This window comes from Rhincodon typus, chromosome 22 (assembly GCF_021869965.1).
Source record: "Rhincodon typus isolate 14 chromosome 22, sRhiTyp1.1, whole genome shotgun sequence".
Taxonomy (NCBI): domain Eukaryota; kingdom Metazoa; phylum Chordata; class Chondrichthyes; order Orectolobiformes; family Rhincodontidae; genus Rhincodon; species Rhincodon typus.
The window spans coordinates 5,335,616-5,350,382 of record NC_063353.1 but is presented as its reverse complement, the minus strand read 5'-3'; the positions used below and the strand labels follow the sequence as shown (position 1 = coordinate 5,350,382).

Genomic DNA, 14,767 nt, shown 5'->3' with positions numbered 1-14,767 from the left:
TGCTGCTTGGCCTGCTGTGTTCATCCAGCTCTACACCTTAGTATGAAAGATCAGTGGGTGAGTTTGTACTTTGGAGATAGGAAATATTTCTCTTGTTTGTTCAAACAGTTTCCCATATTCAAATCAGAAGTTGTCACTCATGAGGAAATGGTATATAAAAATAGTTGCTTGATACTTCCTGGAATGCAAGCTGTTGTTGCAAAATTGAACCTAAGCAACAATTAACACCATGAAATATTTCAAAGTTATTGTTAAAGGGTTCTGGCTGCTATAACATTTTCTACTGTTTTATTTTCAATCTTTACTTTTTAACTCTTTCTTCCCCAGCCTGACACATCAGAAACTGCTGATTGCAGTTTAAAATGGCCAATGAGAGATCTGGCACTGCATTAAAGGGGCAAATGTTACAAAAAGCGTATAAATTCGAAATGACAGGAAACGTTCCAGAAACACTCAACCCACCAGGGCAAAGACAGCTTGACCAAAATAGTGAAGTGCAGACACATCAGCCAGACTTTTCACTTTAGATGCTAACCATGGGTAACACACACAATGTCATCCATAAAATTGTTGGTTCCAATCACATCTCCGAGTTGAGCACAGAATCCACCCTGACACTCCAGTGTGCTACTGAGGGAGCCCTGCAGTGTCAGAGGTGCCATCCTTTAGGTGAGGTGTTAAACTGAGCCCCTGTTTATCCTGTTGGGTGGAGACTTCTAATTTGTTCATGGGGTGTGGATATCGCTGGCTAGGCTAGCAATATTGCCCATTGTCCTAAGAAAAAGTGGTGGTGAGCTCCCTCCTTGAACTGCTGCAATCCTTCAGGAATAGGGACACCCACAATGCTGCGAAGAAGGGAACTCCAGGATTTTGACCCAGCGATATAGTTCCAAGTCAGTATGGTGAGTGGGTTGGAGAGGAACTTGCATGTGGTGTGTTCCCATGTATCTGTGACCCTTTTTTTCCTTCCAGGTGGTAGAGGTCTCATGTTTGGAAGGTGCTGTTGAAGGACTTAAAAATCCCATGGAACCATATTAAGAGAAGGGGAGTTCTTCCTAATATCTTTGGCCAAGATTTACCCCAAACCAACATCACAAAAATAATTCGGTTGCCCATTATCCCGTTTGCTGCATGCAAATTGGTTGCTGTGATTTTTTTTTTTCATATCAGTGACCAAATTTGGAAATTTCAAAGTGATACACCTGTGGTTACGAGAGGTGTGATCCAAATCCAGGTTCATGCTTTGCCCTTTCAGGTGAATTCTTCTGATGTGAATTTCTTCTCTCTCTTTAGGCAGGAGAATTCTAAGGCTGAGGAGCTATTTTCACACAACATTCAACCTTGTACCACTTCAGCTAACTTCCTTACACATCCACATTTTCTTTTAAAGTAAAATGAAGATTCAGGTGTTAAGCCACTAAACTGTGCAGTGATTAGCGTATTGCCAAATTTTTGGGTTTGCAATTTCACTAACATTTTTATTGGATGTGAGCATCACTGGTAGGACCAGCATTTTCTACCCATCCCTAGTTTTCCTTGGGGAAAGTGATGGTGAGCCACCTTCATGTACCCACTTTGGTCTGTCTGGTTTGGTGCACCCATTGTTTTGTTAAGAACAGAATGCCAACCTGCCCGACTTGAAGTTTAAAAGGATTAACAAGACTTGAAAGTTAACTTTGTCATCATTAGTTAGTGCCTACTATGCGGCAAAACCTCAACCAGAGTCCACCTGCTGACTTAGTGTTGTTGTGTTCCCTTTACTTTTGATAGTTGTTGAGAATTGCCCTGATGAGTGCAAGACAAAAATCTTTGGTCAAATGTCTTTATTTTTTTTTGAGCAGCAATACTTGAGTTCTCTTTTATCCAAATGGTTTGTGAATTTTGGCCCCAACATCGCATTGCTCATCTAAGCCCTTTTGCTCACTAAGGTGTATGTGCCTTTCTATTTCTTCCTCTCAGAATGCACCACCACATTCTTATTGATACTAAAATTCACACGCAATTAACATTGTCATTCAACAAGAATTTGAAAATTTATAGCATATTTCTGTCTATAGTTTTAATAAGAGCTACATCAGCGTTTGGCCTAGATTGGGAAAACCCTTGGATCCTCTTTAGAATTGAATCACAATTGCCTCCGATCATTCTGCACACTTGATTTTAGTGTGATTGCCATTTTAGGGAAGGTCATTACATTTGAAAGTTCTGGGAAATGGCACAATCTGAAGAAATGGTCAAAGTAACCTTTTTGCTGAACAAAGGCTAGTTCAGAGTTTCAAAGGCAGATGTGATTTTGCTGTGTCTGCTAACAATTTGTTTTTTGCGCTTGTTATTACACTTGATGAATCTAACAGCTGCAAACTGATAATGGTGTGTGGAGGGGATATAGTGCTTATTGGCTATATTCTTGAGTGCCAGCACAAACAGTTCTTTCTTTGCATCTGTGTGGAATGAAGCAATAAAAAGAGAGATGCTCTCCCGATTATATTTTACTTCTGCACTCCTGTTAAGAAATTTTAACTGCTATAAACTGGCACATCAAGTTCATTTTATGACCCGTTTGTTCAGTGAACAAGTTAAACTATAATGTTATGATTTCTGGTAAGATATCAGTTAGTCTGGCCTAACTTTGTCTGCCTTAAGTATTGATTATAAAGCACAGTAACTGAAATAAGTTCACATTCTCTGGATAAGGTCCTCTCCAGCAAGGTTCACTTATTGCCCATCTAAATTTGATTTTATTGTAGAAAGCCTGCCATTGGCTCCGGTTGTATCCTTCAATCTTTATACATTTTAATAGGCATTTATTTACAGAGCTCTACACTCAAATTCCAACAATGCTGGTTTCAGCCTGTTCCTATTTAATTGACTTTTAATCCATCTCTTCACACGTTATGACACAGCTTCATGGACAGTGAAACTGAGTCTGGACCTTCCAGCCCACAGGAAGGGCAATTACCATGGCACCACAAATGAATCCCTAATTAATGCCTGACAACAGCATACAGTTGAATCATTGACGTGTACTTAACACAAGCACTGGTAGTGTTGAGCCTACTCTAAATCATTGCAGTCATTGCAGAAATAGTAGGAAATCCCAGATAACTGACCCCACATGGCAGCACAGTGGCTCAGTGGTTAGCACTGCTACCTCACAGCGCCAGGGACACCAATTCGACTCCACCCTTGGGCGACTGTCTGTGTGGAGCTTGCACGTTCTCCCCCTGTGTTTCCTCCAGGTGCTCTGATTTTCTCCCACAGTCCAAAGATGTGCAGGTTACGTGGATTGGCCGTGTTAAATTGCTCAGTGTCCAGGATGCTGTTGCCATGGCTGGTGAGAATCCGAGGGGGAAGGATGCTTATTCTGTTTGAATAAATGTTTCAAATAGTGACATCATTCTCATCTTCAAACAGACAAGACGTTGCTACAAAGGCTTGTGGATAGATATTCCCCAAAGTTTGCAACTGAACCAAGTTCCTCAAGACTCACTGCCATGTACTCGACAATGGATGCTCCTTAACTCTGTAACCCCATACTCCTGCTCATCACTGCTGGGTAAGCATTTCCTACAGCAGACTTTAAACTGCAGTTGCAACCCATAGCATTTAAAGTATGAATAGCCAATTGCTTTCCTGTTGTACTGTCATCCATTTTTGTGTGATGATTTGGTCTGTGTTTAATATGCCCATAGAATACAATTTGCAAATTGCTTTTTCAGAAGAAATTCTAAATTTTTGGTTATTAAGAGAAAGGATACTGGAATTGGAGTAGTCCATTCAGCCCATTGAGCTTGCTCTACCATTCAACACACTCCTCGATGATTGAACATTTCAATGCCTTCTAGTCACCCAATCCTCATAACCATTTGTAATCAGAAATGTATCAACCTGTACTTTACATATACTCAAAAATTGTGTTTCCACAGACCTCTGTGGTAGAAAATTCCAAAGGTTTGCAATCCTCTTGGCTATTGGTATTTTACAATGCTGCAGTCCCACTGCACTGTAATAGAATGTCATGTGAGGTTGTCAGTCATTGTCATCAGCTGTTCTGAATATTTTAAGTTGGAGAATTCTCCTTTTTATAATGCTGAGACTGATTGATTGATTTCTTGACAAAGAAGTCAGATTTGGCCTTGCAAGTTATGAGGGGACTTGCAGCACATGAGTTAATAAGTGTTGCAGGTAATATTAAAACACTGCTCTTCACTGAGGGATTGCTCTGCCTGGTTAACTCTCTATAACTGCAAAGCTGAATAAAGTTCAGCATCCATTTGTCCAAAGATGTGAAGGTTAGGTGGATTGGCCATGCTAAATTAACCCACAGTATCCAGCGATGTGCAGGTCAGGCGGATTAGCCAAGGGAAATGCAAGGTTACAAGAATGGGTGGGTCTGGGTGGGATTCTCTTTGGAGGGTAAGTGTAGACATAATGGGCCAAATGGCCTGCTTTCACACTTTAGGGGTTCTGTGATTCTACGATTTCATTGAGGTGGCTGCAGGTCAATTCCCATCCAACAATCTGCTCTCTGAAGACCTCGCTCATATTTTGACAACTGAAGCAAACTGCACCAGAGCAGCTGAGTCATCTGTTTCATCGCCCAACGTTAACACGTCATTTAAAACAAAATCAGAATCTCCATTTAATGTGACAAGTGTGAGGTGATGCATATTTGGAGGTCAAATGCAAGAAGAAAGTATACTGTAAACGGCTGGACCCTTAGGAGCATTGATTTACAGAGAGATCTTGGGGTGAAAGTCCATGTCTCCCTGAAAGTGGAGACACAAGTGGATAACTGGTAAAGAAGGCAGCATGCTTGCCTTAGTTGGTTAGATCATTGAATATAAAAGTTGGCAGGTCATGTTGCAACTGTGTAAGACTTTGGTCAGACCACATTTGGAGTATTGTGTGCAGTCCTGGTTGCCATAGTATAGGAAGGATCTGGAAGCTCTGGAGTAGCTACAAAAGAGGTTTACCAGGATGTTGCCTGGATTGGAGTGTGATAGGTACATGGAGAGATTTGGACAAACCTGGATTGTTTTCACTAGAGCGATGGAGGCAGAGGGGCGACCATGATAGAAGTGTACAAAAAGGAGAGGTGTAGACAGTACGAGTCTCTTTACCAGGGTGGAATTGTCAAATATCAGGTGGAAAAGGTATAAGGTGAGAGGGGGAAAGTTGTTTTTTTACACTGAGCGATAGGTGCCTAGAACATGCTGCCAAGGGATGTGGTAGAACCAAATGTGACAGCAATGTTTAGGACCTGTTTAGACAGACTTGTGAACAGAGGGATATAGACCACGTGCACTCGGATGGAATTCGTTTAGAATTGCATCTTGGTCGGCACAGAAACGTGGGCTGAAGGGCCTATGCCCATGTCGTACTGTTTATGTTCTACGTTCAATCTTCACAAACCTAATCCATTGTTTTCGAAGCCATATACCTTTATCCATGTTCTGTTGAAATCCATTAATTGGCTTGAGATGAATGCAAATTCAATTTATTTTTACATTTTTACTATTTGCTTATGCAATTTGCAAAATGGAAGTAATGATGGTTAGGTTCCTTACTGGATGTTTGGAGTTGACCAGTTGCTCTATTTTGCAGCTTTTTTTTTTTTGTTGTCTTCCATGACAGCAAATGCAAATTAGTCCTGGTTTCATGTTTCAAGATGGTTTGGCTGTTTTGAAAGTTGGGACCTGGCAGGGACCTTGTTTGTATAAGTCATAGAATCATTGAGACGTACAACATGGAAACAAACCCTTCTGTTGAACTCATCCACGCTGACCAGATATTCCAAATTAATCTAGTCCCATTTGCCAGCATTTAGCTCATGCTCCTCTAAGCCCTTCCTATTCTTGTACCCACCCAGATGCCTTTTAAATATTGTAATTGTACCAGCCTCCACCACTTCCTCTGGCAGCTCATTCCATATACATACCATCTTCTGTGTGAAAATGTTGCCTGTTGGGTCCCTTTTAAATATTTCCCCTCTCACACTAAACCTATGCCGTCTTGTTTTAGACTCCCCTACCCTGGGGAGAAGACCTTGACTATTCATCCTATCAATGCCCCTCATGATTTTACCTCTCAAATGTCACCCCACAGCCTCCAACATTACAAGGAAAATAGCCCCAGCCTATTCAGCCTCTTCCTATAGCACAGACTCTTCCACCCCTGGCGACATCCTTGTAAATCTTTCCTTAACCTTTTCAAGTTTCACAACATCTTGCCTATAGCCAGAGTTACAAAGGAGAGGGAGGCCATCCAGCCCAAATTTAAACTATTTGAATCCCATAATAACACAGAATGAGATTTTTCTGTTCATCATATTGTTGCTGATGTGTTTGCCAGTCTGAATGACCAAGTTTAATTCCACTCTTGCATTTGCTGTAAACCCTTCTGTTTTATCTCTTTTATTTACCACCTGTCTCATCTATGGCTATTAAAATTTTATTGATTCTGTTTCAGCAGTGAGTTGTTGGATGTAATTATTACCCCTGCTGTTGAAGTTGAGCAGAAGTAATGTTTTGCCACTGTTTTAGTCTGTTTGCCTGAAATAATGTCTCAAAAACTTTCAAGATCAAAAAAGAGCTCATTTAAATTTTGGCAAAGATGTGGATTCTGATCAGATATGGAATTGTTTGAGGGTCCGTTTAATTTTGGGAGATAGGATGAATTGACATACTTTAGAATGTTGAGTTGTTTTACTTACAAAATTGTTTAGAATGATTGTTTCAATTGCTGTGGTGCAATTTGTGAAAACCTGAGCAGAGTTTTCAGAGCAGGATGTTAGGTGTGGATTGGCTAGTAAAATGGAAACTTTCAACTTTAAAATAATCAATTCTGTAATTACAAACATTGACCAGGCAGGGAGAATTCTCAGGGAGGAGCTGTTTAATTGCAATAACACTGAGTTAAGACCCTGTAGCAGAGGTGAGCAACCTTCTGACTGCTGTCTTCATCTTGCATTTGTCGCATTGCCCCATTGCTGAAGCATGAGCTATTGCAAAGGGTTTCAATTCTGATCTAATTGAATATTGAAGGAAGTCTGAAAATAATCAAAAACGACTTCTATATTATTTCAGTAACTCAATAGGTGAAATACAACTCTTCACTTTGAATCTAACATTGCTATGGAGTAATAGCGTCATAGAGCACGGAAACTTCAGTCCAACTAGTCCACATTGACCATGTTCCCAAACTAAACTAGTCCCACCTGCCTCCACTTGGCCCATATCCCTCCAAATCTTTCCTATTCATGTACTTGTCCAAATGTCTTTTAAATTTTTAACTGTACTTGCATCCACCACTTCCTCTGGCAGTTCATTCCGCACATGAGCCACTCTCTCTGGATTTTAAAAAAAGTTGCCCCTCAAGTGCTTTTTGAAACTTACTCCTCTTACCTGATGAATATCCCCTAAGTTTGAACTCCCCCATCCTAGGGAAAAGACCTTTTGCTATTCACCTTATCTGTGCCCCTCATGATTTTACAAACCTCTATAAGGTCACCCCTCAACTTCCGATGCTCCAGGGGAGAAAGTTTCAGCCTATTTTCATAACTCAAACCCTCCATTCCCAGCAACATCTTTGTAAATCTTTTCTGAGCCCTCTCCAATTTAGGAATATCCTTCCTATAGCAGGGTGACCAGAACTACACACAGTACTTCAGAAGAGGTCTCGCCAATATCATGTCCAACCTCAACATGATGTCTCAACTCCTATACTTTAAATGCCTGAGCAATGAAGGCAAGTGTGCTAACTGTCTTCTTGACCACCCCATGTACCTGTGAAGCAAATTTCAAAGAATCATGTACCTGAACCCCTAGATCTCTCTATTCTGCAACAATACCCAGGGTCCTACCACTAACTACATAAGCCCTGCCCTTGTTTTACCAAAATGCAATAACTTGCATCCATTTAAAATAAACTCCATCTGCCAACTCCTCAACCCATAGACCCAATTGATCAAGATCTCTTTGTAATCTTAAATAACCTCCTTCACTGTCAATTATACCACCAATTTTGTTGTCATCCACAAACTTACTAACCATGCCTCTAATGATCTCATCCAAATTATTTATATAAATGACAAACAAATTGGACCCAGTACCAATCCCTGTAGAATACCAATGGTCACAGGCCTCTAGTCTGAGAAACAACCCTCCACCACCATCCTCTTTCACCTACCATCAAGCCAATTTTATATCCAATTGGCAAACTCCCCCTGAACCCCATGTGAACTAACTTTGCTAATTATTCTACCATGCAGAACCTTGTCAAAGGCTTTACTAAAGTCCAAGTAGACAATGTCTGCTGCTCTGCCCTCAATCTCTTTGGTTACTTCCTCAAAAAACTCAATCAAGTTTGTGAGACAACAATTTCCCTCCCACAAAACCACACTGACCATCCCGAATTAGTCCTTGTTTCTCCAAATGCATGTAAACCTGATTCTTTGTGAAACAAGTCTGAGCATTGTAACATTAACTAGTTATTGTTTTGGGGTACCTTTATCTCAATGACCTTGTAGCTTTCAGCAAAAACAAGGGTGGAAACCACTACTACGAGAGGTGTTTGACAACAGGAGAATCAACTTCCCATGTCTGAACTGCTGTGCTCAACTTTGGAGGTCACCAGGGAGAAGTGACTTTGTGTGGAAAATGCTGTTACTCTGGGAATTGCAATTTTTAACTGATTTTAAAATGTAACATTTTACATGTATTTATTTTGCTCAACCTGTTCAGAGATGTAATGACACACTCTGGAGCAGGTGGGACTTGAACCCAGGCTTCCTGGCTCAGAGGTAGGGATAATGACGTGTGTTTCTTTGATAGATGCCTTACTGTTGGAGGACTTTTATCCAGTGCCTCCCTTCCAAAATTCCCTCAACATTTACTGCAACAACATAGAACAGCAAAAGCTTATGGCTTCCACAAATGAGCTCCTTGATATCCAGCCTAGGTAAGCAACCAAGACCACAACTGAACCTAATTGAGCCACTTAAGACTGAAACTCTGGCTATTTCAGAGATTGGGAAATCATTAAGCAAACAAATCATACAGTAAATCTCTCCACATCGACACCTGGAAAGACATTGCTCTTCCTTCATTGTCACTGGATCAAAATCCTGGGATGTCTTTCCTCACAACATTGATGGAGCTCCATATCCCACACAAACTGAGGCTGCTCGAGAAATCGGGATGAGCCCTCCCCTTCTGACTGAACTGAAGACAAGCAAGAAATGTTGTGGTTGGCATCAAGGCACAAGCCCTGTAAATAAATAATAGATGCACTTCCGATTCCGGTTATTCAATTTTCATTGACTGATTGGAAGCATTAAAGCAGGAGTTCCTTGTCAACAATATAATAAATGGTTGCTGCTGGAATAATATATCTGTCACAGCAAACTGCTGATAGACAGATGTCTGGTATCTGAGTGCTTTGTACAATGGTGAAAGGCCAGGCTTTTATTGGAAATGGGAAATATGCCTAGCAGCCAGGTGAAAATACAGAGAATGGCCTTAAGACCTAGATTTTGGACTGGACCCATGTTTGACCAGTGCACACCCAAAATGGTAGCCCCCCAAGCATGGATGAGAATTGGTACCCTGTGCCTCTTCATACCCTTGTATGCTTCTCCGTGTAGGTAAAGTCGATCCCTTTGGCTTATGTGCAATTTCCCCTCACCTTAGAAACCAGAAGCCCACGATTTGCCTTTTGAACGCTATGAACGCCACTTTGGAGCTATCCACTCCAGAGGTGTTCTGGGGAGGCGTTGAGGTCGGAGTCGCATGTGGAACATACATTATAGCATGCGGCATGTCACTACACATTCCAACCCAGCAACACACCCTGCAGCCGAGCAAGGGAGTTATTTTTAAATCCTAGCTTCGAAGTCAGCATAATGCCTTTTAATAGGCAGCAGATTTACAATGCAAACCAGAAGGAACACAAATGAATAACTGCATTTTGTTTTCTCCTTTCTGTGGTTGTGCTCATTTCCATCTCACTTTGTTAACCTGTTTGCACTGTACAATGAAACCTATTCACGCTCTGAGCTTGTGAAACACTTCAATGCTCTGACATGTTGCTGATCTTGCTGCAGTAACACCGGGCACACTGTTTATTAAAAGATGCAAATAATCGACATTTTAATTCGCTGACAGGTGCAAGTTACACACAGCCCTGCGGACCGAGGGAGAGATTTCTGTTCCTGCAACGAGCGGAGAGCATCTGAACAAGGTCTGTACATCTTCTCTAATGGAAAAACCAAATACTGCAGATGCTGGAATTATCCAAGAAAAATAGTGTGCTGGAGAAACTCCAAGACCGGCAGTACTTTTCGGAGAGAGAAACCGAGATAACGTTTCGAGTCCAATTCTGAAGAAGGACATGAAACAAATTGCTGGATAATCCAGAGCTGAAACGTTAACTGTTTCTCTTTCCACTGATGCTGTCAGCCCTGCTAAGTTTCTGCAGCAATTTCTGTTTTTGTATTAATGCCCATTCATAGTTGAGGTGGGTATCAATTCTGCTGGAGATTTGAAGCCTTCCTTCAGCTTCTGGATTGATTTCCAAGTCCGTCGTTGTATGACATCCGATGTCATCTAATAGGATCCGACGGGAATACCTGAGACCAACTGGAATGAGAGACCTGTTCATGGTTATATGTGAATTGAAGGATAATTGAATGAGCACTTGACTGTGGGAGCAAGCAATCAGTGTTTTTGGAATTGGTGGAGTGAGCAGAAATAAAACTGACTGGAAAAGTTCCTAAAATAGAAAATGAGAACCATACAAGTAATGGAAGGGTCAGATTATGAACTGCAGGGAACAAATGACAGCTTTCACTCAGCCATTCATAAAACACCCCATCAAGTTGGACTGGTTTGTGCCAACTTAGCTTTGCTTCTCCTGCAGAATCTTAAACACTGTAGAAACAAACTCCAGAATGAAAGGCAGAGAGAGAGAGGGAGTCTGCTCCTGAGATGGCAAACTGCATATATGCTTTGAAGCAGGTACCATAGGTTTGGAACTATCTCTTTGGCTTTGAAATAATGAGGAAGTCTTTCTTTTCGGCTACAGTAATCTAGAAACCCGTGGAAATCTGGGGTGTGTGAGGTGCTGTTTTAACTTCTAAACAATATTCACGAAACCTGTTTTAATAAGACCATAACACACAGGAGCAGAAATTAGGCCATTCGGCCCACCGAGTCTGCTCCGCCATTCAATCATGGCTGATAAGTTCCTCAACCCCATTTATTTTGCTTTCTCCCTGTAACCCTTGATCCCCTTGATAATCAAGAACCTGTCTATCTCAGTCTTAAATGTACTCAATGACCTGGCCTCCACAGCCTTCTGTGGCAGTGAATTCCAGAGTCACCACTCTCTGGCTGAAGAAGTTTCTCCTTATCTCCGTTCTAAAAGGTCTTCCCTTTACTCTAAGGCTGTGCCCTTGGGTCCAGTTTTGTTAGGGGTTCTTGATGCCACACTCGTCAAATGCAGCCTTGATATCAACGGCTGTCATTCTCGCCTCACCTCTGGAATTCAGCTCTTTTGTCCATGTTTGAACCAAGGCTGTAATGAGATCAGGAGCTGAGTGGCCTGGCAGAACCCAAACTGGGCATCACTGAGCAGGTTATTGCTGAGCAGGCGCTGCTTGATAGCACTGTTGATGACTCCATCCATCACTTTATTGATTGTTAGGGAATTGGAGTGCCAGAATAAGTAATTCTCATACAGTTATATAAGGTTTTGGGAAGACAACCCCTGGAGTTTAATGCACAATTTTCATTTCCTTTCCCAAGGAACAACCTACACGGAGAACAGTGAAGATTGGTTCCGGTATTGAGAGGGTGCCTTCTATTGTTGAGGGTAATTTGGGTCTATTCAACTTCAGAAAGATGTTTTAACATACAAGATTCTAAAGGTTTGATTGCAGTGGATGCTGAGAAGCTGTTTCCCCCTGCTGGCAAATTGAGAACATTGGGACATAGTCTCGGGAAATGTAGGTTCATCATTTAGGACTGAGATGGAATGATGTCTTCACTCAGACGGTTGAATTTTCCAGCCTAGATAGTTTCGGATGGTCCACTGTTGAATATATTGAGAGCCAGATTTGTCCCCTCTTTGGGAAGTGAGGGTTCGTGGCAAGTGGGCAGGAAGTTGGAGTTGAGGCAGAAGATCAGCCACGACCACATTGAACGATAGAACGGCTATGAAGTGCTGTATGGTCGTCTACTTTCCTCTAAGCTTTGAAACTGTAACTTTCAGATGAGGATAAAGTCAGCTTTTGGTTGTGGCAAAACAGACTGTGCTGAAATCAGGAGCCACTTCTTGCTGTTTGTGCTCATCACAGGGCTGTTACACCTACTTCACTGCCAGACAAAGAACAAGGGATACGATCAATATGTGAAAAAATTAGATTACTGAATATTAAACTTGGATTCTTGAAATTTTGCGTGAATGCTCTCTTTATAGGTCGGAGCTGACAAAGGAGTGAACAGTCATGATCTGCTTCAACCCAGGTGAGATTTGTTTTCTGCCTAATGGTGCTTAAATGTTTTGTTTTTACAGTGAAATGTATACATTGCTTGAGCACCCAGAAATAACCTTTATAACTAAACCATTTTCTAGTGAAGACCTCGACCACAATCTGCCTGACCTAACTTGTACTGGCCCAGTGGATATCTCCACAATGTCTGGTAAGGAAATTCCTTGCATTTGGGTTGTTAATGTTTGTTTCAAAAGAAAATTAAAGTTGGACGTCTAGTGGACAGTGAAGAAGGATACCTCAGCACAATGGGATCTTGATCAAGTGGGCCAATGGGTCGAGGAGTGGCAGATGGAGTTTAATTTTGATACATGAGGTGCTGCATTTTTGAAAGGCAAATCAGGGCAAGACTTATACACTTAATGGTAAGATCCTGAGGACTGTTGGTAAACGAAGAGACCTTGCAATGCAAGTTCATCGCTCCTTGAAATTGGATTCACACGTAGATAGGATAGTGAGGAAGGCATTTGGTATGCTTGCCTTATTGGTCAGTGCATTGAGAATAGAAGTTGGGAGGTCATGTTGCAGCTCTGCAGGACAATGGTTAGGCCACTTTTGGAATATTGCATGCAATTCTAGTCTCCCTCCTATAGGAAGGATGTTGTAAAACTAGAAAATGTTCAGAAAAGATTTACAAGGATGTTGCCAGGGTTGGAGGGCTTGAGCTATAGGGAGAGGCTGAATAGGCTGGGGCTATTTTCCATGGAGCATCAGAGGTTGGCGGGGGGGTGACCTTTTATAGACGTTTATAAAATCATGAGGGGCACGGATAGGGTAAATAGACAAAGTATTTTCCCTGGGGTGGAGGAGTCCAAAACTAGAGGACGTAGGTTTAAGGTGAGAGGGGGAAAGATATAAAAGGGACCTAAGAGGTAACTTCTTCTTGCAGAGGGTGGTGTGTGTCTGGAATGACCTGCCAGAAGAAATGGTGGAGGCTGGTACAATTACAACATTAAAAAGGCATCTGGATGGGTACATGAATAGGAAGGGATTAGAGGGATATGGGCCAAATGCTGGCAAACGGGACTAGATTTATCTAGGATACCGAGTCAGCTCGGACAAGTTGGACCGAAGGGTCTGTTTCTTTGATGTATATTTCTATGACTGTGACATCAACTCACCTTTCACATGAGGTTTACTATTTCTGTGCTTCGAACAGGGTCCAGTGCCTCAAGTACTTCCATAAAGCGACCCGATAACGGCTTGCAGCCTCAGGAAGCTGTAAAAACACTTGATGCAGTTAGTGAAAACAATGCTGATATGCATGGCAAAATTAGAGATAGCATAGCAGGTAAGTCCTTCTCTATTTGCGTGAAATAATAGTTTGTGTAAGTAGAATTAATGTCTTGTGTTTATTAGCTTTTCTTTAGTGTGTTTTGAACAACAGATTTCGAGCTGTAGTTACTGCAAATTGTTTTCTATGTCTGAAGTAACTTGGTTTTTCCTTTATTTGAGAATCCTTTAATAGCCTGGGAAATTGGGGTTGGTGATAGTTTGAGTTAAAAGCAGAAAGTGCTGGAGAAACTCAACAGGTCTTGCAGTATCTGTGGAGAAAGGAACAGAGTTAATGTTTCAAGTCTGAAACAATGACTCTTCAAAACTACTGATAATTTGTTGCATTTCCAAATTTAACACTTTTGTGTGCCAGCCTGTTGAATTTTTGGTATGTCGATGATTGTGTGAAGCGTAGAGGGCAGAATCTTGTGTTGATCCTAAATACCAACATGAGCCACGTTTTGCTTAATGGCCAGTGAATTCAATAACGTATTGTAGCATTTAACAGAAAGTGCTAATTTATTTTAAAACCCATTGAGAATTTCAATGTGCCCAATTGGACTAACTGAAGTGCAAATCACAAAAGTCTTGAGTTTGTGTGAACTGAGTTGTAGGTTTCATCCTGCAAGAAGAAATGATAGTATTCACTTGCGCTGAGGATTGGATTGTTTGTGAAGAATTGTCTGAAATTCTGTTTTCTCAGATGGCCCAGGTCCTATAGATGGCAGCCTGCTCACCTGCAAACACCAGAGTTCCAAGACAGATCGAGTGGGGTCCAGGAACAAAGTGAAAATTAACTTGGTATGAAAATATACTCTGAATAGAGATCAGAGATAGTAGGAACTGCAGATGCTGGAGAATCTGAGACAACAAGGTGCAGAGCTGAATGAATACAGCAGGCCAAGCAGCATCATAGGAGCAGGAAGGCTGACGTTTCGG

At 41.5% G+C, this 14,767-nt stretch overlaps 1 protein-coding gene across 4 annotated transcripts in view; it reads left to right on the top strand.

Annotated features, from left to right (window-relative positions):
* irag2 (lymphoid-restricted membrane protein) overlaps positions 1-14,767 on the top strand; it is a 156,201-nt gene that overhangs the window by 108,658 nt on the left and 32,776 nt on the right. For all 4 annotated transcript variants that reach the window (XM_048610272.1, XM_048610271.1, XM_048610269.1 and 1 more), the window contains exons 22-28: positions 3,415-3,556; positions 8,835-8,961; positions 10,167-10,242; positions 12,481-12,527; positions 12,637-12,704; positions 13,713-13,844; positions 14,532-14,629. In XM_048610272.1, coding sequence (XP_048466229.1) covers positions 3,415-3,556; positions 8,835-8,961; positions 10,167-10,242; positions 12,481-12,527; positions 12,637-12,704; positions 13,713-13,844; positions 14,532-14,629 — 690 coding nt within the window. The remainder of the gene's footprint in view (positions 1-3,414; positions 3,557-8,834; positions 8,962-10,166; positions 10,243-12,480; positions 12,528-12,636; positions 12,705-13,712; positions 13,845-14,531; positions 14,630-14,767) is intronic.